This window comes from Eretmochelys imbricata, chromosome 2 (assembly GCF_965152235.1).
Source record: "Eretmochelys imbricata isolate rEreImb1 chromosome 2, rEreImb1.hap1, whole genome shotgun sequence".
NCBI classification, from domain to species: Eukaryota; Metazoa; Chordata; order Testudines; family Cheloniidae; genus Eretmochelys; species Eretmochelys imbricata.
Genome location: NC_135573.1, coordinates 219,455,869 through 219,480,751, shown reverse-complemented (window position 1 = coordinate 219,480,751; position 24,883 = coordinate 219,455,869). Strand labels below are relative to the sequence as shown.

The 24,883-nt window shown below is 42.3% G+C and overlaps 1 protein-coding gene across 6 annotated transcripts in view; it reads left to right on the top strand.

Annotated features, from left to right (window-relative positions):
* Positions 1-6,513: 6,513 nt before the first annotated feature.
* The window catches only part of GLCCI1 (glucocorticoid induced 1), a 106,595-nt gene continuing 88,225 nt past the window's right edge, over positions 6,514-24,883 (top strand). For all 6 annotated transcript variants that reach the window (XM_077808049.1, XM_077808050.1, XM_077808048.1 and 3 more), the window contains exon 1: positions 6,514-7,294. In XM_077808049.1, the coding sequence (XP_077664175.1) occupies positions 6,844-7,294 (451 nt within the window). In that variant the 5' untranslated portion in view covers positions 6,514-6,843. The remainder of the gene's footprint in view (positions 7,295-24,883) is intronic.

Below are 24,883 nucleotides of genomic sequence, written 5' to 3'. Positions count from 1 at the left end.
TTTGACACCAGTGATCATTCTCTCACTCTGAAATCTTGTTGTTCCTTGACATTTGCAAATCTGTCCGCTCTTAGTTCTTCTATCTTTCTGATCCCACCTTCAACATCTCTTTCGCAGGGTTCCTCCTCCCAGCTTTCACTTTTCATGGAGATTCCATTGGGCTCTATCCTTGGATCCCTTCCCTTTCTCCTTGTGTCCTTTCTCGAGATGATCTAATTTGTTTACATGGCTTCGACTGTTATCTCCACCCTGATGACTCACAAAGCTAACCCAACACTCCCAACCTCTCCCTCGCCATCCATTCTCATATCTTGGGCTGTCTTTCTGATAGCTCATCCCCTTGGCTCTTTCTCCATTACTGAGGACACCACCATTATACACCCTTGTCATTCAGGTTCATAGGTTCCATAGATAAGACCATCTTTGATTCTGTCTTTTCTTTAGATCCACACATCAAGGTTGGGCCAAATATTGCAGTTTCTCTGTTCATAACATTTCTGAAACCAGCCTTTCCTCTATGTCTATACAGATAAAACTCCCATTTAGGCCTCAATTCCCTCTCATCTTGACTATTGCAACATCCTTCTTTTTGGCTTTCCTGACGCCCATCTCACTCCCCTCAAGGCTAGTCAAATATTGCTGTTAAGACCATCTTCTTGGGCCATCTTTATGACCATCTGAGCCCTTCTTTGAGTCTTTTCACAGGATCTCCCTTCACCACCGCTTAAAATAACGCTTCTGGTTCTCATTTTTAAGCTCCTTCACATTTGAGACCTCCCTACTTATCTGTTTTTGTTTTGTCCCTTCCGCTCAGTCAACTATGCCACTCTGCATTTCCCATTTGTCTGTTTCTTCCAAAAGCACCTTTGCCCTTTCTTTCATGCTTTCTCTAATGCACTCTTATGAACTAGACTGTAAAACCATTATCCTGATCTCCTCCATATCCCTCCTCAAAACCCACTTCTATCATGATATCTATAGGAAACTGAACTGATAATGGCTAGTAGGGAATTCTGATAATTAACTTATTCATTTGTATCTTTATAATTTTGTTTGAAATTGACTTTTGCTGTGCACATACCTGGTCTATGTTAAATGCATGTTCTCCTACTGCTTCCCTCATCCTCACTCCCTCTTTCCTTCTGATGGTTACATCAACTTGTTGTGTCTTACCTTATTTAGATTGTTAACTCTTTGGATCAAGGACTGTCTTTTATTGTGTTTGTACTGTACCTAGTACAATGTCCTGAGACACAGAAGTACTGGCAAGAGACAGGTCTTTATTGCCTGGCACTAGTTACATGACATAGGTCATGGTTACAAAAATGTTTACCCCTGCGATGGCAAAAGTCAGTATCCATTGACTGCAATGGCTACATATAATAAGTGTCAGCACTAAATCTTTCTCTTTTTTAAAATGTAGCATAATAAAATTAGTATACAAGGGATAAAGTGCAAAGATATTAGAGATATTTGGGGGAATTAATATTTGTATATTATTTCACATTTCACTACATGAAAAATAAAGAATGTAAAAATACAATGGGATAACCAAACTTATACTTATCATCTAGTCCAGTCACAATAAAACCTTTTAATAATTAGGATTTCCCCCTGATTTATAAGATAACTACCACTTATGCTGGAATACAGTTCAATGCACAGAGTAAACTTTCACTGATGTCAGTGGAAGCCATGTATATCAGGGGACAGTCATCAGACAAGGGAAGGGAAAAGTACATTTCAATTAAAGAAGGTAAAGGAATATTTTGAATTCACTTTCTTAAAAGTATGAGAATCCCAAGTCATCTCAGTTTCAGTGCATTCCACACTGGTATGGAACCAGGAACCCAAGCTTATTGAATTATATAGTTGATAAAGCACTTCAGAAGCATTCAGTATGAAAGGTGATATGAAAATGTAAATTGTTATAACCATTGTTGGTGTTGACTGCAAATGTTGTGTATTCCCCACCCAGATTCTAATTAAAGGATTCTGTATCACCACTAATTAACAATAATGCTTTATAATTGTATAAACAGAATATATAATGGATCGGTGTGATATATAATTAATCCTTCCCTTAAGGAAAGCTTTTATAAGTCTAATCATGTGTTCTTTGAGAATAACCTGTTCATGTACTCACTTCTGAGATATACACCCCTAGCTGCTGAACCTTGGGAACCTTCTAGAAAGAAATGGTCATTGCACTGTCCCAAGTATTCTCTCACAGCCCTGAATGTTCAAAGCCCAGGCTATAAAAGGGTCATGTGGTTGCCAGCCACTGTAGCTCCACCCTTTCTACAGCTAGCTGTGAGGTTAAGTGACCTTCTCTATATGTTCAGAGATTTGTCTGTTTTTAAAACGCAACTCCTTTTTTTATTTTAGTAGTTTAGAAGATTTTAATAAGCTTCAGGTAATTTTAGACCTTTTACTTGGTATTCTATGTCATTAGGAATTTTAAAGTCCTGACACAACTCCTGCATTGGCAGGGGACCACAGTTTGGACCTCAAAAGATCCAGAAGTAAAACAAATACTCTGGTTAAAGCAGAGAATGTTGTGCCCCTCCATGTTCCTAGAGTTGGCTGCAAATGATACAACCACGGTGCAGGACGCCTTAGGAACAAGACTCCCTTCACCTTTATATCAGGGCCCTGTTCTCTTGAAGTGACAGAACTGGCTGCCATGATCTTTGAGAATGTCTTAATTAGGAAAGTGGAGGCCACAGTGACACGGCTGCCCCTACTAGAGGTCTTTGGAGGAGAGTGCAGATCTCTTTTCATCAAGATAGCTCCCATCTGCTGAGGGTTTCTACTTCAGATATTTCCTCAATCAGAAAAAAAGAAAGACTGCCTTTGTTGCATCATGGACTTTAGGAAATTGAACAATTACATCAAGAAGTTCAAATTCTGCATGCTGACACAGGTTTCTGTTATTCTTATCCTTTTCCCCCCAAGACCATTTCAAGGCTTCTACAATGCATGATTTAAAATCTCAGTCAGACCAGCTCAGTAAAAATATTTTCACTTCATATCTCAGACCTCAAGGAAACCACATGTGCACATATCTGGCTGACTGGCTGGTTCAAGCCATGAAGGAATTTCTGATAGTAACATGTACTCCTTCTGACCCTAATACTATGGGTAATCTGGGTAAAATATCCAGAAAATATATTTAATTGGAAGAATCCTGGACCCTAAAAGCTAAGTCTTTCTTTTAAAATAAATTACTTGTGGATATTTCCTAAACAATACTCCTCCCTGAGGGAGAGCCCAAAACCTGCATCATCAGGTTTACTCTTAAGATTAATAGATCTCATGGTCTCCTCCATGTGACACCTTAAGCTTGACCACAGATGAGACCATTACTACACTGATTGGCAATGAATAACACTCCACCTGTGGATGATGTGGCAGTACTTGATCACAGATGTTCCTATTACACTGATATAAAGGATATATTTATGCTTTAATATCAATCTAATTGATTCCACTGCTGGTCAGAAAATTAGTTCTTCAAGTGTACGATCCCTGCACTAGGATTCACACTATGGATCTGCCTTCCCTATTTCTAGTAACCTAAGGTTTAATAGAAGGAACTGAGGTGGTTGGATCTGTATGGCTCTTTTATAGCCTTGGCTCAGAGTGCTTGGAGGGCTCTTGTGCAGCCCCAATGGACACAATTTTCTAGAAAGATCCTGAAGCTCAGCAATGCTAGAGGTACCTATCTCATATGTGTATATATGCAATGGCAATACAATCAAACAACTTAGTTGCTAGTAACTAACCTTTGTTTATCAGGTCTTTCCTTTGTTTGCTGATAAATATTGTCTCCCGGTACTTGAAGGTTTACCTTACAATACAAAGGCTACCTTTGCTATCACTTCTTTACTATATTACATGCTAATTAAAAAATAATCTATAACATAGTCCATAGTGCCATCCACATTCTACACGATCACAGAAGTTAGAAATGGAAAAGACCTATTCATCCAGTTAGTCTTCCCTCAATCAATGAAAAATTGTGCCCTACAGTTTATTCTCCAGTTATTTGTTCAGTTGGTATTAAATTACTCAAGGAACAAGGTTCCCACCTCTTCCCTTGGGAGATACTAAAACTTACTTACAGTTCCCCGCCCTTGTCTCTTTTAAGGATGCCTAACATTTTCATTCCATTTAGTTTTGAAATTTAAGAGACTGCAAAGGAAATTCACATAATAAAATTTAGTTTTAAATGCAATTAAGCATTTGTGATGCAATTGTGATGTGAACGCACAAAAGCAAGGAAACACACAGTTAAAGCAGAACAATAGCATATGTGTTAGTCACAAGGTGGTGCCATCTCAGTATTACATTTTTGAGTTAACTACACATTCCTTTGTTTTTCCTAGTTTGTACCTTAATATTATGTCAGTGCACTTTTATTGTATAAAAATTAGTATTAAGGCTGGTTATTAAAGTAAGTTTTATTGCTATCAGACCAACAACTACATTTACAAATAAATATTTGTTCCACAAACTAATGTATTACCTGACTGGAAATAATCATTGTCTTCCATCATTTTTTTTCTCAGTATTAGGGCTTTGTCTTCTAGTCCTTAACCTGTTATATGTATTGAATTTCTCAAAATGGAATATGCCTGTTAAAAATACATAACTTCTAGATCGGTGAGAGGTAAAATACTCTTTAAAACAGTAATATATGAAAAGTCTTTTTTCATACCACAATGCCTCTTTGACAACAGAGCATTCTGAGGCTTAAAGCACAATTAGTCCAGCCACATATGAAGTGAAGACAGCATGTTCATTGACTAAGGTTTGCTCTACACTACAGACTTATTTGGTATAACTGTGTTGCTCAGGGTATGGAATATCCACACCCAAGTGATGCACTATTACCAACCTAACCCCTGGTGTAAACAGTGCTCTGTTGAGAAGCATTCCTGTTGACATAGCTATCTCCCCTTGGGGACCTACACCAATAGAAGCATCTTCACAAATGCTACAGTGATGCAGCTGAATTGGTGCAGCTGTGCTGCTGAAGCACTGTATGTACAGATAAGCACTAAGCCTATGTCTACCCTACAAGCGAAGGTTGTGATTCCCCTGCTCATGTACACATACTCCTGCTAGCTCTCATCTAGCCAGTGCGAGTATACAGAGCGGTGTAGCTGTGTAGCACTGATAACAACAGTAGAGGCACAGCTGAGCTGGGCTGAGGATAAGCTACCTCAAACTGGTGCTACTGCAGCTATGGATACTTCTGGTGGATGGATGAGAGCAAGCGTGACTAACTGTATAGGAGCAGGGCAGCTACACCCCTAGATTACAGTGGAGGCACTCTATGACCACTACTTGGCTAAGTCTAATGTGACTCAGTAGCATCCCTTTTAGGTAGCTAAGGAGTGGTATGGACACACTTTAGGATCATAGATTCCTATATTATAAAGCCAGAAGGGAGCACAGCTCTGGCCTCCTGCAAAATACAGGCCAGAGAACTTCCCTGAATTAATTCCTGTTTTCACTGCAGCATACGTTTTAGTAAAACATCCAGTCTGCATTTAAAAATTGCCAGTGCTGGAGAATCCACCACAGCCTCTCAATGGAGTTCTGTGCCAGAGGGTGGCTGTAACACAGGGCTGTAGTTGCGGGGGGGTGGGGGGGGGATGGGGATGTAAACTAGGATAAAGGGGGAGTCAGAAGTAGCCCCAGGCAAAAAGAGAAGAAAAAAAAATCCGGACTGGCCTTTCAAATAAGTTTCTGTTCAAGTGCAAATTTAAAAGGAGAAAACGGGGGGCAGCTAGTTTAGAGGCCTGAGCGGGTACAAAAAAGGAGGGCCTATAAAACCAATCTTAGTGGAAAGGAAGGAGCCACACATTTCTCACTAGAGTGGAGCATAAAGGCTTCACGTGTACTGCTGAGGGGAGCCCGCTCATTTGACAAAATACTACGCCATGTACCTCGAGTACTATACAGCACCACAGGCGGCCCCGGCTACTCTCCCTGAGTAGCGGCGGCCCCGGCCCTCACGCAGCCCTGCGCTCGCGCGTGCCCCTTCAGCGCCCTCGCCAGCTCTCCCTGCGCGCTGTGGCCGCAGCGGTAACAAAGACACCGAGCCATCGGACGGGCCTGCCCGGAGGCGCGATGGGGGGTGGCCTAGTCACACAGAACGGGTAACAGCCAACCCCCAGCTCTGCACGCGCCCCGAGCCTGAGGCAGCCGGCTCCCCTCGTAACACGGCCGCCACCTCCCACTTCCTCGCTCGCCCACCCCGCCACCGGGCAACTTAAGCCGCCCGGACCACGGCTGCCACCTCCCCACAGCGCAGAGCTGCTCTCCCTACCCCCCACCATAAAAAACAGACCGCTGATTGGCGGACAGTGCTGCCCTTCATGTGCCGTAGCCAATCAGCTAGGGCTAACGGAGGCAGAGTACCCAATGGGGGCGCTGCTTGCCGCCCCTTGCCCGTCGCTGCCGGGCGGCTGAGGCTACGAGTTGCCATTCGGGGGCAGGCAGGGCGGCGAAGAGAGCGGGTGGCGGTTGTTGCGGCTCGCGCGGGCAGGCGCACGGGGCTTGCTGCGGACCCCTCCCCCCCCCATCGCCGCGAGGGGCAGCGCTATACGATGTGAACGGCTGCGGGACTCCGCAGCGCGCCCGGCGGGCGGCGATGGCCAGAGCCTGGCGCGGGAGCAGCCGCCGTCGCCGATAGGAAGCGCTGGGGTAGCCGGGCGGCGCGGAGAGTCGGTCGGGCCGTGAAGCGCTTGTCCCGTCCTGCCTGTGAGGAGCCAGCCGGGGGCAGCGCACGGAGCCTCTGCCGGGACTTGCGACCCCCGCCTGCCCGCCATGTCCTCCTCGTCCAGCTCCTCTCAGACCCCGCCCGGGCACCACCCGCCGCAGAGGATGAGGCGCGGCGCCGCTGGGTCACCCACCGCGGCGAGCGGCGCCGCCGGCAACGGTGCGGCGGGAGGTGCCGCCAGTAGCGCAGGGACCAGCCGGCTGCTCCAGCCCATCCGAGCGACTGTGCCCTACCAGCTCCTGCGGGGCAGCCAGCACAGCCCGACCCGCTCCCCTTCCGCCTCGGTGGGGAGCAACACCGGGCCGGCGGGCGGCGGAGGGGGCCGCGGCAGCAGCCCGCCCAGCACGACGCCGCCGCTGGCAGCGGCTCCCCCCCCGGGAGGCGGCGTGGCGGACCCAGGGAGGGTGAAGGGCAGGCAGCGGCGCTCGCCAGAGAGCGGTGGCAGCAGGAGGAGCAGCTCACCTGAGAGACGGAGCCCCAGTTCCCCGGTGTACAGAGGTAAAGCACCCGGGGCGGAGAGAGACCGGGGGGCCGAGGCCGAAACACCACCACCTCCTGCGCCTTCCCCTCCAAAGGGGGGCGTTTGAGACCCGAAATACTCCCCGCCCGAGAGAGGGACAGGGTGGGTGAATCTGATGCACCGCAAAGAGACGAGCCATGAAATAACGCCCAGGAAACTCGTCTCGAACCTGAAAATACCCCCTTGATGAGTTTCCCATGGAGATGGGGAGTGAGCCCCGAAATACCCCTTCTCCCCACTTCCTAAAGAAAGAGAGGGTCTGAGATCTGACCTCAAAAGAAATTGTATTTTGTCTCCCTTCAAAAGGGAGTGATTGGTGGGGGATCAGCGCTGAATGTCATCTCCCTTTCAAGGGAGAGTGAGAAACCAAATCTTAAAGTATTCTTTGCAGAGAGAGATTGGGGTTTAGGGCTGAAATACCACCCTGTGTTCCCAAATAGAGTGTTGAGGACAGGCCTATAAGATACACCCGCATACATGCGTACAAAAGGAGGTGCAAACAAGGCCTGAAAGGATCACTCTCACATACAAGAGGAGGTACAAATGCAACACCTAAAGTATGACCCCCCCCGCGCTGCCCTCCGTGCAAAGAGATTTGAGCACAAGCTTTGATAACGCAAACTTGATGAGATACAGGTAGGTGCTCTAAAATATCCTATCTCAGTGCACATGGGTATAAAACACACCCTATAAATGCATCTCGCCAAATAAGCCTGGAGATAAAGAAAAGCCCTAGAATACCCCACTACTACCCCTGTATATGTATGCCCACGTGAATTGAGATGGCACAGATATAAGCTCTAAAGTAACCCCTTCCATCTCCCTGGTATTTAAAACAAACCCAACCCCTTAAACGCTTCTTTCCCCCAAATACATTTTTAACTTTAAGGTTAAAATATGAATTTTAAAATACTCCCATACACATCAAAACAAAACACAAAATTCTGATTATATAGTCTCAATAAATGCTAAAAACAAACGGCCAGACCTAAAAGATCATAAAATGCCTCAAAGAAAGAAATTGGAAAATGATAGAAACCTTAAAAATTGCAATCTAAAATACAGCCTAAAAAGCTTCAAAATAAGTACAGACTCATTATCAACAGCTCTGACATAACCTGCTTCATGTTGTCTGTTGAATTATTAAAGGTGTTAAAGTGACTGTGGCCATCTTTGTCTGTCCGTCCGTCCTCCCCCCCCTCCCCCCCATCACTTCAGCAGTTGAATGAATCAGACTGAATGCACTTTGTATGTTACCCTGCTGCAGTTATCAGGTATCACATGTCATCTCTTCATGGGAACATTTTATGTGGCTCAACACCCCCTGCACCTCTCCCTAAGTCTCTCAATGTTTATAATTTGCCACAGAAATGAAAATAAATGTGTTTTGGTTGTCAACATGTTTTGTAGCAGTGGAATCAGTTCCCTTATTATTTTTTCCCCCACATATCTTTATTGGGTATGTGGTAAATTCTTGAAGTCTATTGTAGTGTTTGTGACTTGAGCCGATCTGGCTATTCAAATAGTCCTAGAATAAAGGCAACTCACTATGTAAGTATATAAACATATGACTAATAGTATTAATGTATGGAGTTGGTATACAGTATTTACCGTGAAAGCGAATACTAAATGCTTTCCATCACATCTTAGTATTTATGCCAACATTATGCAATAGATCTATGATCCTTATTTGGAAAGAGATTTGTAGGGTTACAGGGTTTTGCATGCTTTAAAATGGAAACAGTTCTTAGCAATTTTGCTTTAGTCAGGTTGTGTTTAAAAGACTGAGGTTCATTTGTTCCATTAACTCTAGGAATTTGTATATTTTTTTTTCTTGAGCTTCCTTTTTTTCCCCTTTAGAGACATACAAGTGTACAGTGTTACTCTGAATTCTGGGAAATAAAATGGGAGGTCAGCCAAAACAAAACACACTTAATTATATGCATCAAGTCTGAACATTAAAGCTGATGACAAATATTATTATAAATCAGTTCCCAGGTTTAACTTCATGATAAACATTGTAATGTTGCAGTGCGTGAGGGTCTGCACTTCAAATGGAGAGTGGGATGTGGGTAATTACCTGTAGTTGGAGAGAAATACTGCAGAGCTGTTAAGTATTTCATTAGTGTATTCATGTGGGATTTTTAATAAATTTTTGGTTGAGTAAAATTTTAATTTTACAAAGTGACGTGTTTGGAACTGTAAATTGTTGTCTTTGTCTTAATAGTTCAGACCTATAAATTAGTACTGAATGACTTCTCCATCATTAAACTTGCTTGAGCCTGCCTTATGGTAAACTGTTAGCAGCAGATAAAATTTGATACTGTTTTGTGTGTGTGTACTATATAAAATTATAAGTGGTCCATCAATATATCTGTCCATAATCTGTATGCACCCCAAGGAATTTGTCCCCCCTCCTCCAGGTTGAGCCAGCTGCTGCTGCAGAAACTGACATCCTACAGCAAATCCTGAATGAATGAATGAATGAAAACAACGTGATCGCCCTAATAATGACCACTATTGCACACATCGACTGCTTTATTTTACAGAAATACAGGCACTATTTTCTAGAAGACTAGGGTGATAAGACTGTTTTTATAGTTTTGCGAATTAAAAGGTAAAAACAAAACAAAAAAACATTTTTACAAAATCTGGAGTGTGGCTGAGGTACCACACGGCATGAGTTTGCCTCCTCATTTCTTCAGTGGACTCTGTTATGGATCTTTAGTACATAATGTACATGAAGTAAAACTCAGTTGTAGCTTCTGTGGTGGTATCTCTACAGAGACTATAGAATGGTGTTGGAATACTACTGCAGTCATAGCAGAGGGCTTGAAACACTTCTTGCCATCAAACATGGACCATCTTACTACAGATGGTTGCACAGTTTACTCCTTTGGCTATTGTTAGCCTCTTAATCATGCCTGAGTATGACATAAGTCTTAATGAAACTATTACATTTTGTGTCATACTCTTAAAGCATTTCCCCTTTTGATGTAAACTGAAAAGTTCCCACTCTCGATGTAATCCTATTTTTTGCAGTGCAGAGATCATTTTGATTTTGGCTGTGCAGACTGACTTGCATTGTTTCAGGAGCATGCTGGTGTGGGAGACTGGCTATGCTTTTGACAGAAAAGATGGTTTTTCTCTACCTCAAACACCTGGTGTTTTTCTCAGTTTCTTTCAGTATAGATGCTTTGAATTTGATCCCCCTCTAAACCATCTTGTGTGAAATACTCCACTATTATGAGTGGGTTTCTTGAGATTTACTTCTTTTTTTAAACCATATTCTGTAAAATTGCTTTGGGTTTGAGCCTTTTAGGGGTCAAGGCAACAACTGCTGCTGCAGGCACCGACATCACTACTGCATGAATGAAAATGGCATGCTCCATTTCTTCCTCCCATCATCCTCTTCTCCACACACCCTCCTTTCTAGGATGTTCACAATGCTATTTATATTTCTAAAACAAGATAGCTTTTTTATGTTTAGATTTAAGATTTAACATGCCATAAAAACAACTTTATTAGGAAAACTGTGTTTTTAAAAAATGCTACCAGCATTTCTGCAGGATCAGTCTTGAAATTGCATGGCTGAGAACTTTTGAGTTTTGTATATCTCCGTCAGATTAGCGCCCTGCCCAACCCTCCCCCCAAAAGCCCCTAATAAATGTACTTTTTTTTAATGGTACACTAGAATAATCTTGGAAATGTGCTAGTTAAACTTAAGATGAGAAAAGGAAAATACTATGTCATTAAGGTGTATGTTTTTTATAACTCAAACCAGTATTTTAGAAAATAGGTATAAAGCCCTATGGTTTGTTGAATGTAAGAATAACCCAGTTTTGTGAGGTGAGGAATGCGTGCCTCAGCCTATTTAATGCAGAAATTGATATATAAGGCAATATGACTAACAACAAAAGACAGTTCAGTAGAAATTATGGCTTGAATACTATTGCGGTAAGATGTCAGTTGAGCGAACAAAATAAATGTTGCATTCTGTGTGTTCTGGAGGGTGCGTGTGTGCTTGGGGGATGGGGGGAAGCTACCAGAATTCCCCCTAGTTGGATAAGATTAGATCCTTTTTGCAGGGAAGCAAAGACCATAGCTTCTTTAAATAGTTTTTTTTCATATGGCGTAAAATAGATAGATTCTATAAATTCAGTAAGTTTTTACATTTAATATGAACTGACTTCCCCTGAGGTCATAATGTTATAGCTGCAGTTCAGATATAAACTAGTTTTGTAGAATTTTTGTCTGTTTGCATATTGAACATTTTGCATTCAGAAGAAATGCCCTGATTTGAGTTATGTTAATTATAGCGGTACCTTCTAGTGTTATAATTATCAGAAACAGAAATACCTTTCACTTACGTGGTTTGTAATGTAAATCTGGTTGGGTTTTTTGGTTTGTTTTTGTGTTTTGTTTGGTTTGGTTTTTGTTTTTCCCCCTGAAATTTCCAAAGTCAGCGTTAGCTGTAGGGACAACTTTCAAAAAATATTTTAATTGATTTAGCTGTTTAGGGAATTAAGCACTTCAAATATTTTTATAAACAACTCCTGGAGGTTTGCCAACACTAATAAGAGAAAGTAATAGCCAGGTGCTCCAGAGGAATAAATGTGTTTATCAGTTACTATACCAGAAGAGTACTGTTCATCTCTATGCACATATGAAGCTTCGGTATTTTAAAAAAAAAAAACCTTCAAAAGATTAAACTATTTGTATATCTCCTTGATTAAAGGCATCCAACAGTTTGACACAATGGAAGTTTATACCAAGGGTCCTGTTGTACCAAAAATCAAGACCTCTCCTTTATCTCTAACAAATTTAATATAGGGAAATATTTTTTTAATGAAACTTCCTACTCTGTGTTGCCCAATGTGCATGAACAATTGCAGCTTTCTCTATTATCTGTGGCCTTCTCTTTTACCCTACGCTTGCCCCTAAAAATTGCTTTTGTTGGAGTATAATCCATATGGGTAACTAAGTCACTTTGGACTAAATTTGAAACCAATCCCATGAGGTGACAGGCTGTTTAGGTAGATCAAGGATCTGGTAATAGTCTCCTTTGATAAGGATGTTTATTAGGTGTACTGTGTTAATCAGCTTGTTTGTGCCATTATAAATGTTCCTAAAAGGCTTTCTTCAGATACTACATCATAGAAAAATTGAAAGATTTAGGTTTTTCTTCTATCTGAAGTTGCAGGGTATTGCAGCAGGTCACATAGATGTAAAGGAAATAATATTTTTGTTCAGTGAGGATACCACTATCAAAGAACACCACTTTGATAGTACTTACAGAGTGATTTATATTTTCAAGTCACTATATTAACTTTAATCTTCACCCCCATGAAGTAACCAAGTAGTATTATACATGTGGGGAAACTGAAATATAAGTTGACTTGTCAACATCCACAGAGCAAGTCAGTAGCAAAACTGGAATTAGGATTCTGAAGTTTCTGGTTTCCATTCTTGCCCTTTAATGTGTCTGTGTAGAATACAGCAAACTACAAAAGAAAAGATGGAAAGAATGTATAAAGTAGAATTATATGAAGAAGTCAACATGTTCAAAATGTGGGTTGGTACATTAACAGTATAGCAAAGTTCAGTAACCCACTAAACTTAGTAATGCAGTAGGAATCTAGGAAATAAAAATTATACTGCCTTCTGCTACTGAAGTTTGATAGGGTTGTTGCCATCAGTAGTTGATGGCTATCAGTTTTCTAAGCAACAGTTTCATTTTACTCAGAGTTGGAAAAGCTGACCTTAACTGCATCTGTCATGTTGCAAAGTATATGCATTTTAATGTTTGCTTAATGTCTCAAATATTAAAGTGCAAGCAAACAGTCAAGGGTATACCTCAGATTGGATCGTATTTTTTTTTCTAAAATATGTGCTGTAGGAATTATTTTGGGGAAATTCTGTAACCTGTGTTATACTGGAAGTCAGATTAAGATGATCACAATGGTCCCTTCTGGCCTTAGAATCTCCGAATATGTCAGACCTATTTCGTTATTACCCGCAGCTCAGTACTTGTAGTCTCTTCATAGTGGAGGTTGCACTTAAGCTTCAGTGTGAAGTGATTGGTCATATCTATAGTCAGAAAAAGGTATGTTAGCTCGGACTTTCTGTTTCTGCTCCCTTCCCCCCAAGTGTTTATCTTGACCACCTAACACATGGTAAAACAGCAACTAGCCTTGACTATACTATGATTTTTAACATAGTAGCTAATGTCTTTAAAATACATCTTCCTACTGAATACAAGGTCATTATGGTAAAGGCATACTAGCTAGATGTTTCTGCTAAAATAATGATTGATTTAAATTAAAATGTTGACATTTAAATAGCTATTAGGTTTTAGTGTTAGCACATTATTGAAATGAATTGGGGTAGTTCTCATTTCTCAGAGTTACTGTACTGTTTTATGTACTCCCTCCCACCTATCCCCCAAACCAATTATTGGGTAGAGTCAATGAGAACGAAGAATAAGGGAGGGTTATCACTACATCCTTAGATCTCTACCAGAAATTCTCCTAGTTCTACTGCTGATAGTGTTGTCCTTCCCTGTCCCTCTTCCAGGGTTGGCAATTTCCCAGGAAAAACTAGTTTAGAACAGGGTGCTGGTAAATACCGGTTTAAACTGGGAAACATAATTGCATCGGTGTCCAGCAAGTTCAGCAAGCATAGAACAAAGCTTTTCAAACTTTGGATATATCTGTTCAAAACTGAGAAATATATTTGGTCTAGCCACTACATCAGAGTTAGTCTTCTATTACAGAATGCTGCATGGCCAAATGGGTCTGGACTGGTAGTCTGCATGCTTCTGATTGCTTAATGCTTCAAGTCTAAAACTCTGTATTATTGTTTTCATATAACTGAATGTTTTTGACTTTTGTTCTTCCAGTATTGAAAACTGGAATATGACATGACGTATATTTTCCTTGAGAAAATACCAAACCGAAATGTATACAGACATTCTGATCTTCAGGATTTCAATTACACACGTTAATATTACACCCACTGCAGGTTTGCTTTTTATTTGTATGTCCCTAAATTAATCTACGAATGTACTGCCTTATGTAACCACAATTTGAATATTTAACAAAAACAAAGTGTGTAATTTGGAGTGCATTAACTAAACAATTTTAAAAATAGAAAAGCCTTGAACAGGGACTAAGTAGTCTTTTGCGGCAAGGTAGAAACTGATTTAGCATGGTAAATACCATGCTATCCCCTGCCCTCTTTCCCGCACTTGCCTTTCTCTGGCTGTCAGTCTTTTGCCTCTCCTGTTACCGTGCCTCCATGTACCTTTCTCATTCCCCTGTATATACACTTTTTCCTCTGCCCTTTCCCCATGTTCCTCTGCTTCTCACAGTTCCACTCTCCGTATAGCTTATGGGGTCACCATCTTCCCAAGGACAGTGTGATTTCTCTCCTATTGGAACAATGGGAGGTGGTGGCGAGCATTGTTAAGGACAAACTAAACTTCCTTCTGAAATAATGGCCATCTTCACCAAGTGGCCTCAGTCCCATTGAGAACATCAGGAGATGGTGGCCATTTTGAAAGAGGTAATTTCTTCATACATTTCTCTGAAGATTATTCTCAGGTCTGACAGATAAACTTTCTGCAATGAAGAATAACAAAAATTGACTAATAATTGCTTTTTAAAAACTGTCCATTCTAAGTTACTCAAGATTCAACACTTAGGTAATTTTAAAATTTAAATTAAATATTTTTAAATTATGCCCTTTGAATTTTATATGTTAAATGCCACACTGAAAAGCCTCCTCCATGTAGAGAAAAACAGGGATTTATGCCCCATTTTAAGATTTATTTTTTCAGTGCATCTGAAACTAGTCATGACCAGCTGTTCCATAACAAATATTGATGTTTGGGAGAGCACATACTTTAAGTATCCATGTATGCTCTTCCTAAAATATAGTGTTTGGCTATCTAAGCCATAAATTCATATGAATTTTAAAAAAAAAACCTTGAAAATCACAAATTACATGAGAACATAATTTTGAAGCTTTCAGTAATATTGGATCTATACATTACATTAGCCATACTAAATGATATGCTAAATATTCTAATACCTTATTTGTTTCCAAGTGAATTGTTGCATGTGACCATATGATGAACTGTAACATGGTTACTGCTTAGAGGGAATTGAATTTTCTCCAAATATTACAGTTTTGGTCATAGATTAAGACCCACTTTCAGTTACTGAGTAATTATACTTTTTTGGTTTGTCACATTCTCCATTTGATGCTAGTCTTTGCAATGCAGTCACTGTAGTCTTATCCATACTACTCAAGTGACAATATACCCAGTGAGAAGATGAACATTGTATTGTGTTGGTATTAATATGAATGTTAAATGACCAAGTGAAGTGCGTGGTGTCAGTTCCACCATGGGGTTCTAATATCATGAAATGGTAAAAACCTTGGCTAATGTAGAGTGAAAGAGGCCCAGTGATAGCATGTGTCCTAGAACATTGAGTTCTGCAAAACTCAAACTTCTGGAAACCAGGAAATACAAATTTAAGGTAAACACCCATTCACCCTTAATTCTGGTCCCCACCTAAAGCTGGTAGTAGCCACTGGCAGTTATCTCAGTTCACTACAGCTGCATTCACTGTATTAGGTGTAGCTGAATTTAATGGAAGAATAAGGTGCAACAGGTGAGAAGAGCTGTGACTATGATATGAGGTGATCTGAGTCTGTCTTCCCATGTGTGCTGTCAAAGGAAAGAGGTACATGATATAGTGCACCTTGACATTCCAGTCTGGATCATTTCAATACAGAATTGTGTAGATTCTGTTAGTAGCAGGGCATTGGGGTTGTCTTGCCAAAGGTATTGTCAGTAGCGAGGTGGGATATGAGAGCAGTATGAGGATTTAATGATGGGTAAGAGGAAGTATAGTTTTGGATGGTATTCTTTGAATCCGTATGAAGGGGTTGTAAAAGGAATGAGGTGGTGTTTAAATTTTACAAGTACGGTATTCTGTCGGCAAGTAGGCTCAGTGTTTGAGGATAGGCCAAGTGCAGGTAGTACCTGTCCATTACAATGAAAAGGCAGAGTGGGAATGTGTGTGTTATGGGCATATTGGGGCATCATTCAAAGAGAGCAGAGTTAAGTTTCATGGGTGTTCCCCTTAAATATGTATTTCCTGCTTTTCAGACGTTTGAGTTTTGCTGTACTCAGCATTCTAAAAGGGCATGAGCTATCACTGAGCAACCTTAACACTGCATTAATGAATTTTTTTGCCATTTAATTTCCTAGGCTTTTGTAAACAGAAAGCTATGTTTGCTGATAGGCATTAATGATCATTTAGACAGCTGCAGACCTCACCTTGGTTTGCAGTTGATATGCTGTCATGGCTAGGTAATAAACAAAAGACCTAGCTTTTGTATTGAGCTTTTCATCTGTAGATCTCAAAGAATTTTGCATTGTTATCCCCATTTTACAGATAGGAAACTGAGGTATAGAGGCAATATGGCTTGTCCAAGGTCACCCAGCAGGCCAGTGGCAGAGCTACAAATAGTCTGAGTCTAGTGGTTTTTCTATTTGGCCACACAGTTGTTATGTGATGTCTCAGTGCTTCTCCCCCCTTCCTGTACATTTTATTATAGTAGAATTGGGGTAATAGTCATACTTTGAAATGTTTTCAGTGTGTAGTTGCTAACAGACCTCAGATGAGATTTCTCTATCTGGCCCTGTGTCCCAAAAATTTGACTGTTTTGTTAGATAGATGATACAGTAACTTCAAGAATGTGAGAAAAGACTGGTGTGTGCTTCTCTTTTTCTCCATAGTCTGCACCACCATTCCTTGCAATATGTAGTGGGCATGGCCTTCCCCTGTTTCTAGCTCCCCCTCCCCTTCCCATCCCATTAAGCCATTAGTTGGCACTATAGGAACCGTTAACATGTGATAAGTTGTCCCTTCTTGTCTCCTGGCCTATGTTGCTGCTTATGCCTATCACAGGAAGTAGCTTACTAGAAGGCCATATGCTACCTTGATTATGTAGCTAGAGCTGCAACTGAGCTGGACCTCTCACTACCTACTACCCATCTCAAGTTGGAATGCCTGTCTTTGAGACTTCCCCAGCCATATCCTAGGTCCACCCAGTCTGCCCTCCCTCCACTGCCCCAGAGTGGTTTGTATCTTAACTATCCATTTTCTGGGTTTCCGATGTTTAAACTAGTGTTGCTGTGATTCTCCTCAACCAGATACCAGCTAATATGGAGGGGCAGGTAGACTCTCATACACCCCAAGGAGAGCAGGATACCCCTGATTCCAGAGCAGGCAGGGAAGGAGGCGGCTCAGACCAGTGCTGAGGGTAGGCCTTCCTGAGATCCCAGCACACACAGTGAAAGGGGAAACTCAGGGCTGATTAGGAGTGGAGGGGGCAATATCTTCTGCTACCCCTCACATCCTCCAAACCCTTCTACTCCCCCAATCTCTCATCTGTCCCCTACCTCTTATTCCAATTTACCTCCCTCCCCTTAACACCCTTATGCCTAGTGAAAGATCCCAGATGCTCTCCTCTGTTCCTACCTACTCTTGCACCCCAGACACCTCTCCCAATTAGCATTCACATTTATACCTTTTTTTTTCACAAATAGCGTTTCTGCTATGCTCAGATTACCTTTCTCCAAAATAAATAAAAACCCAGCACCTTGACAAAAGCAGATTTTTTTCCCCAAATGTTAACAGTTCATTCTCAGATTTCTGCCCATGCTGGGTTTCAGACTTTGAAGTTGCAGGCTCAGGAAGTTGTTAAATGATCCATTTGTTTCATAAGAACAAGATATGATCATATGAATGATCATATGGAGTGAGACCAGTGGTCCATCTAGTCCAGTATCCTGTCTTCCAACAGCATCCAGTGCCAGGTACTTCAGAGGGAATGAACAGAACAGGGCAAATATTGAGTGATCCATCCCATTCCAGCATCTGGCAGTCAGAGGCTTAGGGACACCCAGAGCATGGGGTTGTGTCCGTGACCGTCTTGGCTAATAGCTATTGATAGACCTTTTCTCCATGGACTTACATAATTCTTATTTGAACCCAGTTATGCTTTTGGCCTTCACAACATCCCTGGCAACAAGTTCTACAGGTTGACAGTGCATTGTGTGAAGAAGTACTTCCTTATGTTTGGTTTAAACCTCCTGCCTATTCATTTCAGCAGGTGACCCTTGGCTCTTGTGTTATGTGAAAGGATAAATAACATTTCCATATTCACTTTCTCCACATCATTCATGATTTTATAGATGTCTATCATATCCCCCTTAGTTGTCTCTCTTCCAAGATGAACAGTACCAGTCTTTAATCTCTCCTCATGTGGAAGCTGTTCTATACCCCTAATAATTTTTGTTGCCCTTCTTCTGTACCTTTTCCAGTTCTAATATATTTTTGAGATGGGTGACCAGAGCTGTACACAGTATTCAAGGTATGAGTGTACAATGGATATATATAGTGGCATTATGATATTTGCTGTCTTATTATCTATCCCTTTCATAATGGTTCCTAACATTTTGTTAGCTTTTGTGATTGCCACTGTACTTTGAGCAGTTGTTTTCAGGGAACTATCCACCATGACCCCAGGATCTTTCTTGAGTGGTAACAACTAATTTAGAGCCAGTCATTTTGTATGTACAGTTGGGATTGTTTTCCAACATCCAGTTCAATTCATAGATTGTATTTACGTTGATCAGGTAATCTCTTTGAAAGATCATTCTGAAACAATAGTGGTGAACTGCACCATTCATGTCAGTTGCTGTTTCCTTCCTCTCCCCCCTCCCAAATTCTGGAGTGTTTGAGGGTATGGGTTGCTATACACTAGAACAGGGGTGGGGAACCTAGGACCTGTAGGCTGGATCCAGCCCGCTGCTTCATTTCATCTGGCCCGTGGCAAGTCTCCGCACCGCAGGCTGGAAGCCCCAAGCCTCAGCGCCCCCCATGGGGCTGGAGCCGCCAGCGCTGGGTCACCCTGCTGAGAGGGGAAGCTGGGGTTGCCAGGCCGTTAAAAGTCCTGTTGAGTCCGTGCTGCTCTTGTAAGTGACCAGCATGACCAAGTCACTGCCCCTGCCCCCAGCACTGGCTCTGGAGCTCCCATTGGCCAGGAACTGCGGCCAGTGGGAGCTGCAGACGGCACACACAGCGCAGAGCCCCCTGGTCCCTCTGCCTAGGGACCGGACGTGTTGGCCGCTTCTGGAAGCAGCGCAGAGCCAGGTCAGGCAGGGAGCCTGCCTTAGTCCCACTGCGCCACCGACTGGGAGCCACCTGAGGTAAGCACCGCCTGGCCAGAGCCCACACTGCGAACCCCCGCCCCAGGTCGGAACTCCCTCCCGGACCCTGTACCCCAAACCCCTCATCCCCAGCCCCACCCCAGAGCCCACACCCTTAGCTGGAGCCCTCATCCCATCCTGCACCCTGAACTCCTCATTTTTGGAGCCGCAAGTACTGGCTTGCCCTGCTATGGGGGAAGCCCCAAGCCTCTTTCTCTCTCCTCTTTCTCCTCCCCCTCCCCCCCCCCCCCCCCGGCCCCGGTGCTGTGTGTGGTCTGTGACTGTGTATGTATGTCTGTTTGTTTTGTTTTTTGAGAGTCAGTGGCCCCTGATAGAAAAAAGTTTCCCCACCCTTGCACTAGAAAATTAGATCAACCCAGCTACATCACTCAGGAGTGTGAAAAAGCCACACGCACTGAGTGCCATAGGTAAGACGACCTAAATCCCTGTGTAGACAGCGCTAGGTCAACAGAAAAATTCTTTCCTGTGCCTAGCTCCCACCTCTCAAGGAGGTAGATTAACTGCAGTAATGGGAGAACCTACCTCTGCTAATGGGAGAGAGTCTCCTGTTAATCCAGCTCCCCGAGAGCTAGGCAGAGGAAAGAATTCTTTTGTCGACCTAGTGCTGTCTACTCAGGGACTTAGGTCGGCTTAACTATGGCGCTCGGTGCCTGTGGCTGTTTCACCCTCCTGAGTAATGTAGCTGCGTCAGCCTAACTCTTCACTGTGGACCTCACATCTGTCTAAACTCATGCATAAGCCGGGAAGGCAGAAGGCCTGTAGGACACTAGGAAAGACTACTTCTTTGGAGGAATATCCTATGTTGTCCAGTTCATGTAAGATGGTTTGACATGCAAGAGCAGGTCCTGTGGCAGGAGATCCTGAGAATTGACCCCAGAGACTTCTGGGACAGCCTTACTATGTCATTCTTGACCAATTTGCAGAGAACATTCCTCCCCACAAACTCTGCCCTGAATCACTCTTCTAGTATTGAAGAAAATAGAGATGGTGGCGAGGCATGGCATCCCACAGCAAAAACTGGGAACAATAAACTAGTTATTAGGGCATGGTGACCCACGGCAGCACTTGAGAATGACAACCCAATACTTACAGCATGATGACCCACAGTGGCAGCTATTGATAACAGCTGATAATATTTTGAGATGAAACAGGAAATCCTCATTCCTCAGTTCATCTTCCCTGAGAGCATGAGTAGGGATATACAGCTATAATTCATCTAGGGCAGCTGGAGACCAATTATTTAAAGTCAGCCTCCCATCTGTGACTGTATACACTGTATACTGTACAGTACTCCATAAAATGACTTTACTTCATTATGTACAATATACAATTCAGAAGTTACATTCTTAATTCAGTTCTATTGTTTAAATTGAGAGCTCTGATAAGGATCAACCATTCAGAATAAATCAATATAACCCACCTCCCAACTTTGACATTTGGTACTTTGAACTGACCAAGCCTTTAACTGATCTCAGTGCACTCACATGCCTGCAATATCCAATATGGCAAGTAAGAAGTGAAATGTGCGAAGAGTTTGAAATGATTTGCTTCTGGGGATGCAATGTGATATTAACAATACTTTATCCTTGACCTATAATATTAGGTCAGGTTTCTTTTACAGTTTTTCTCACCATAACATAGTTTGTACTGCCAGCAGTTCAGCAGCTAAGAAGCAGACCAATTGTCTTAATAGAATTAATTTTCTTCTTTGAGGAAACAGAGGTTTTCAGTTTATCAATGCATTTTAAGTCCTAAAGTAATTTTTTTTTAAAAGTAAATGTTTAAAATAATGTATTGCCTTGCACACTGACCTACAACTTGAGTTTACAATGTTAGTCCTACAGCATATGGGGATAACACCCAAGATTGGCAACCATGAACATTCACATACCCTCTTGAGTTGGCTAGATATATGCCACCATTAACAATTCATGTATGCAGACTACTGACCCTACTTTCTACAGATGTTTCAAAAATATACATTACTTTTGAGGCTGGTTGATTATATTCTTGCCCATGAGAAATTTCTGCTTTCTACATCAGCAGCTTAAATTTTTTTCTGGGCAGAAGACCGAGTGTTTGAAATGTGTTTGTACTTTTTCTCTTGGGCAAAGAGGATGGCAACACAAAGAAGATGATTTCTCAAGGAAGACTATCGGATGCACAGAGGAAGTGCTGAATGAACATAAGCCAGAATGGACCAATGAGAGTAAGGTTTTATAAGAAAGAATGAGCAGGAGTATGTATTATCAACTGTCTCAATTAAGCAGGGGCCAGCTATAAGCAGAGCAAGGTTATAAGCCCCAGAACTGAAATTTAGTTCTATGAAGATAGATTTTTACCTTAAAATGGCAACTCTCTAATTATAAACCTAAATTCTATTCTACTGTCATCAGCATAGTTAGCTGACAGTTTCTTAACAGGAAAAAAATGTCCTTAGTTGTTACACCATCCAACAACTAATGCTGGATAAGCAGCACCCAACTATAATCTAGACAAGGGAGATTTTAAGCCATATTCAAAAACCTATACCTAAAATAAGAACTTTCATATTAGACCCACTCATCACCTGGAAAGACACCAAGTTCTGCAACCACATCAAACCATGTGGTTTTCTGTCCAACCAGAACAAAACTGGATGACCTAATACTACTTGATGAAAGGACATCAGGCCACATTTTATCACTTTAATCTCTTGGTAGCTTTTTATGTGCCATTTTCAGGCTGTTCACAGTCTAAGGCAGAAATAATTGCATCAATTTATAATTTCCACTTTTGGAAGATTTCTTCACAACCACAAAAACTAGAACATTTTTCCTAATAAAATCTTAATATTTAAATTGGAACACTATTCTGAGGCTAAGTCTGCAGTCACATAACGGTACTATAAATGGACCTTGCCTTCAGTCAGCCAGCCAAGTACAGAATAATTTGGACTCATAACTCTCTCAGGTTGCTATAACTACTTAGGCAAATACTTGGGTGGGAGGCAGAAGTGGGGCAGTAGCCATATATCAACTTGGCTATTTTTCTACTAGCTAATAATCTACTCCATGATTCAAACAGATATGAATGTTCATTCAAGGAAAAGGGTTATTTTTTGCAACATACAAATTTTATTTTTATTCCCATTGTAAACAGATTTTTAAAAAATAACGTCTTGAAATTGCATGTGAATTACATTGGAAGGGAATAAAATTTTCCAGATAGCCCGATGACAAACCATGGATAGATTTTAAGTGCTTTATTCACCCTGCTAATAGTTAAGGTTAAGACCAGCTTTCTGTTTCAAGCTCAATTCTTCTTAGTACTCTAAAACCTACATTGTTACTTGGATTGCCTTGAAATTTGGTATGCCTCATAGAGGGCGGGGTTCTCTTGGCTAGCCTGTTTTGGGTTCATTTGACCAAGGGATTTCTAAGCTATAAATGGCTTTTCTTGAGGTTGACATTTTCGAAATGGATTTTTTGCTCACAGATAGAGATCAAACAACGACTCGTTGCACCAGGGTGCATGCCAACAGAGTGCATGGCACCCAACTCACCTACTCTTGGGTGAAAATCAAATTAAAGCAGTATTGGGGGAAAAAACTGCTTCTTTAGCTCATCACTTAATGTAAAAAGCTTCTGACTCTGTAAACTAAAGGAATTACACTGTGCATGGGCAGTGAGAGGATAACAATCTGGGAAAACACTTGTTTATCACAGAAGCTGGGCAGCTCTGATGAAATATCAGAGTCAATGAACCCAAGCACCGTAAGTTCAAATCTAAACCAGGGCAGAAATTTGAAGGGAAAAAAATAGGTATACTGCTTCATATCAAAGGGGATTTTTATTTGAGGCAAATGTAATCACAAGGCAGCATTATGTTCAAAAGGTGTTGATTTTTTAAATTTTTTTTTAACTACACAGCCCAGTTCTTGTTAAGATGGGAGTATGGTTAGAAGTGAAAGATTAAAGAATAGGGGGAAGGGTTGAGGGATCAAGTGATGGGGATTAAGGGTGGTGAGATGGGATGGGTTGGGCACTGGGAAGGGAGACATGGGGGTAAGTGACAGCAGGACTAGGAGAGACTACAGGTAGGGGCACCTATCAGCCCTACATTCCCCTCTCCCATGTATATCATGATCTGGGGGCCCCAGCCCACCTACCGAGATGTGGCACTCCCTTCATGTAGTCAGGTTCTGGAGGGAGCTTCCTTTTCAGGGTAAGGTGTCTGAGCCCCATTCCCTACCTCCCATTTGAACTGGGATCTGGGGGTTCCCCTCCCCCACTGGTGTCAGCTCTGCTCTACCCTCCACCCCCACCCTGTTTGTGCACACCAGGATCTGAGCGAATTTTGAGCGGGGGTTTGACTGCCATCCCTACTCCCCCTTCTCGTGTGAAGCAGGTTCTGGAGGGGGCTTGCCTTTCTGGGATTGTCTGATCCCCATTCCTCACCTCTTCATGTGATCTGGGAGTCATTGACCCGATTTCCCCCCTCCACCCCTCTCCGGGGTATCTGAGTCCCACACCCTGCCCCCCCTTGTGTGCACACCGGGATCTTGTGGGGGGAAGCTGCCATACTTCACGTGCACCGGGTTCAGGCCAGGGGCGGGGTTTGCCTTTCTGCGAGTGTCCACACCCCACTCCCTAACTTCTTAATGTGAGCTGAGGATCACTGCCCTCTTGCGGATGTCTGATCCCTGCTCCCCATGATCTGAGGTGGTCCTTTGCGTACATTACAATCTGGGGAGGCCCTGCTCCTCTATGGGGGTCTGACCACCCCCCCTTCTACAAGACACATTCTAGAGGGACTTGCCCCTCTGGGTGGGGAGTTTAGACGGTGCACACTCCAAGCATATACCAAGAACACATTGCTGAGACTACGCTGAGAACAGATATGTTTGACATCTCAGATTCTGATGTCAAATTTGACTTCTTTATGAGAGTCTGAAATTTCTTATAGGATGATCTAGACCTGAGCAAAAGGCTTGGTCTGCACTCAAAAGTTAAGTTGACATAGCTACATTGGTTAGAGGTGTGAAAAATCCACACCTCGGACCGGCATAGCTATGTTGACCTAACTGTTAGTGTTGACACAGCTATGTCAATGGAAGAATGCTTCTGTCAGCGTAACTACCTTTGTTTGTGGAGGTGATGTTCCTGCACTGATGGAATATCTCTTCTGCTGGTGCAGACTGTCTCTACACTATGGGGTTATGGTGACACAAGTAATGTAGCTACACTGATATAGTTTCCATAGTGCAGACATA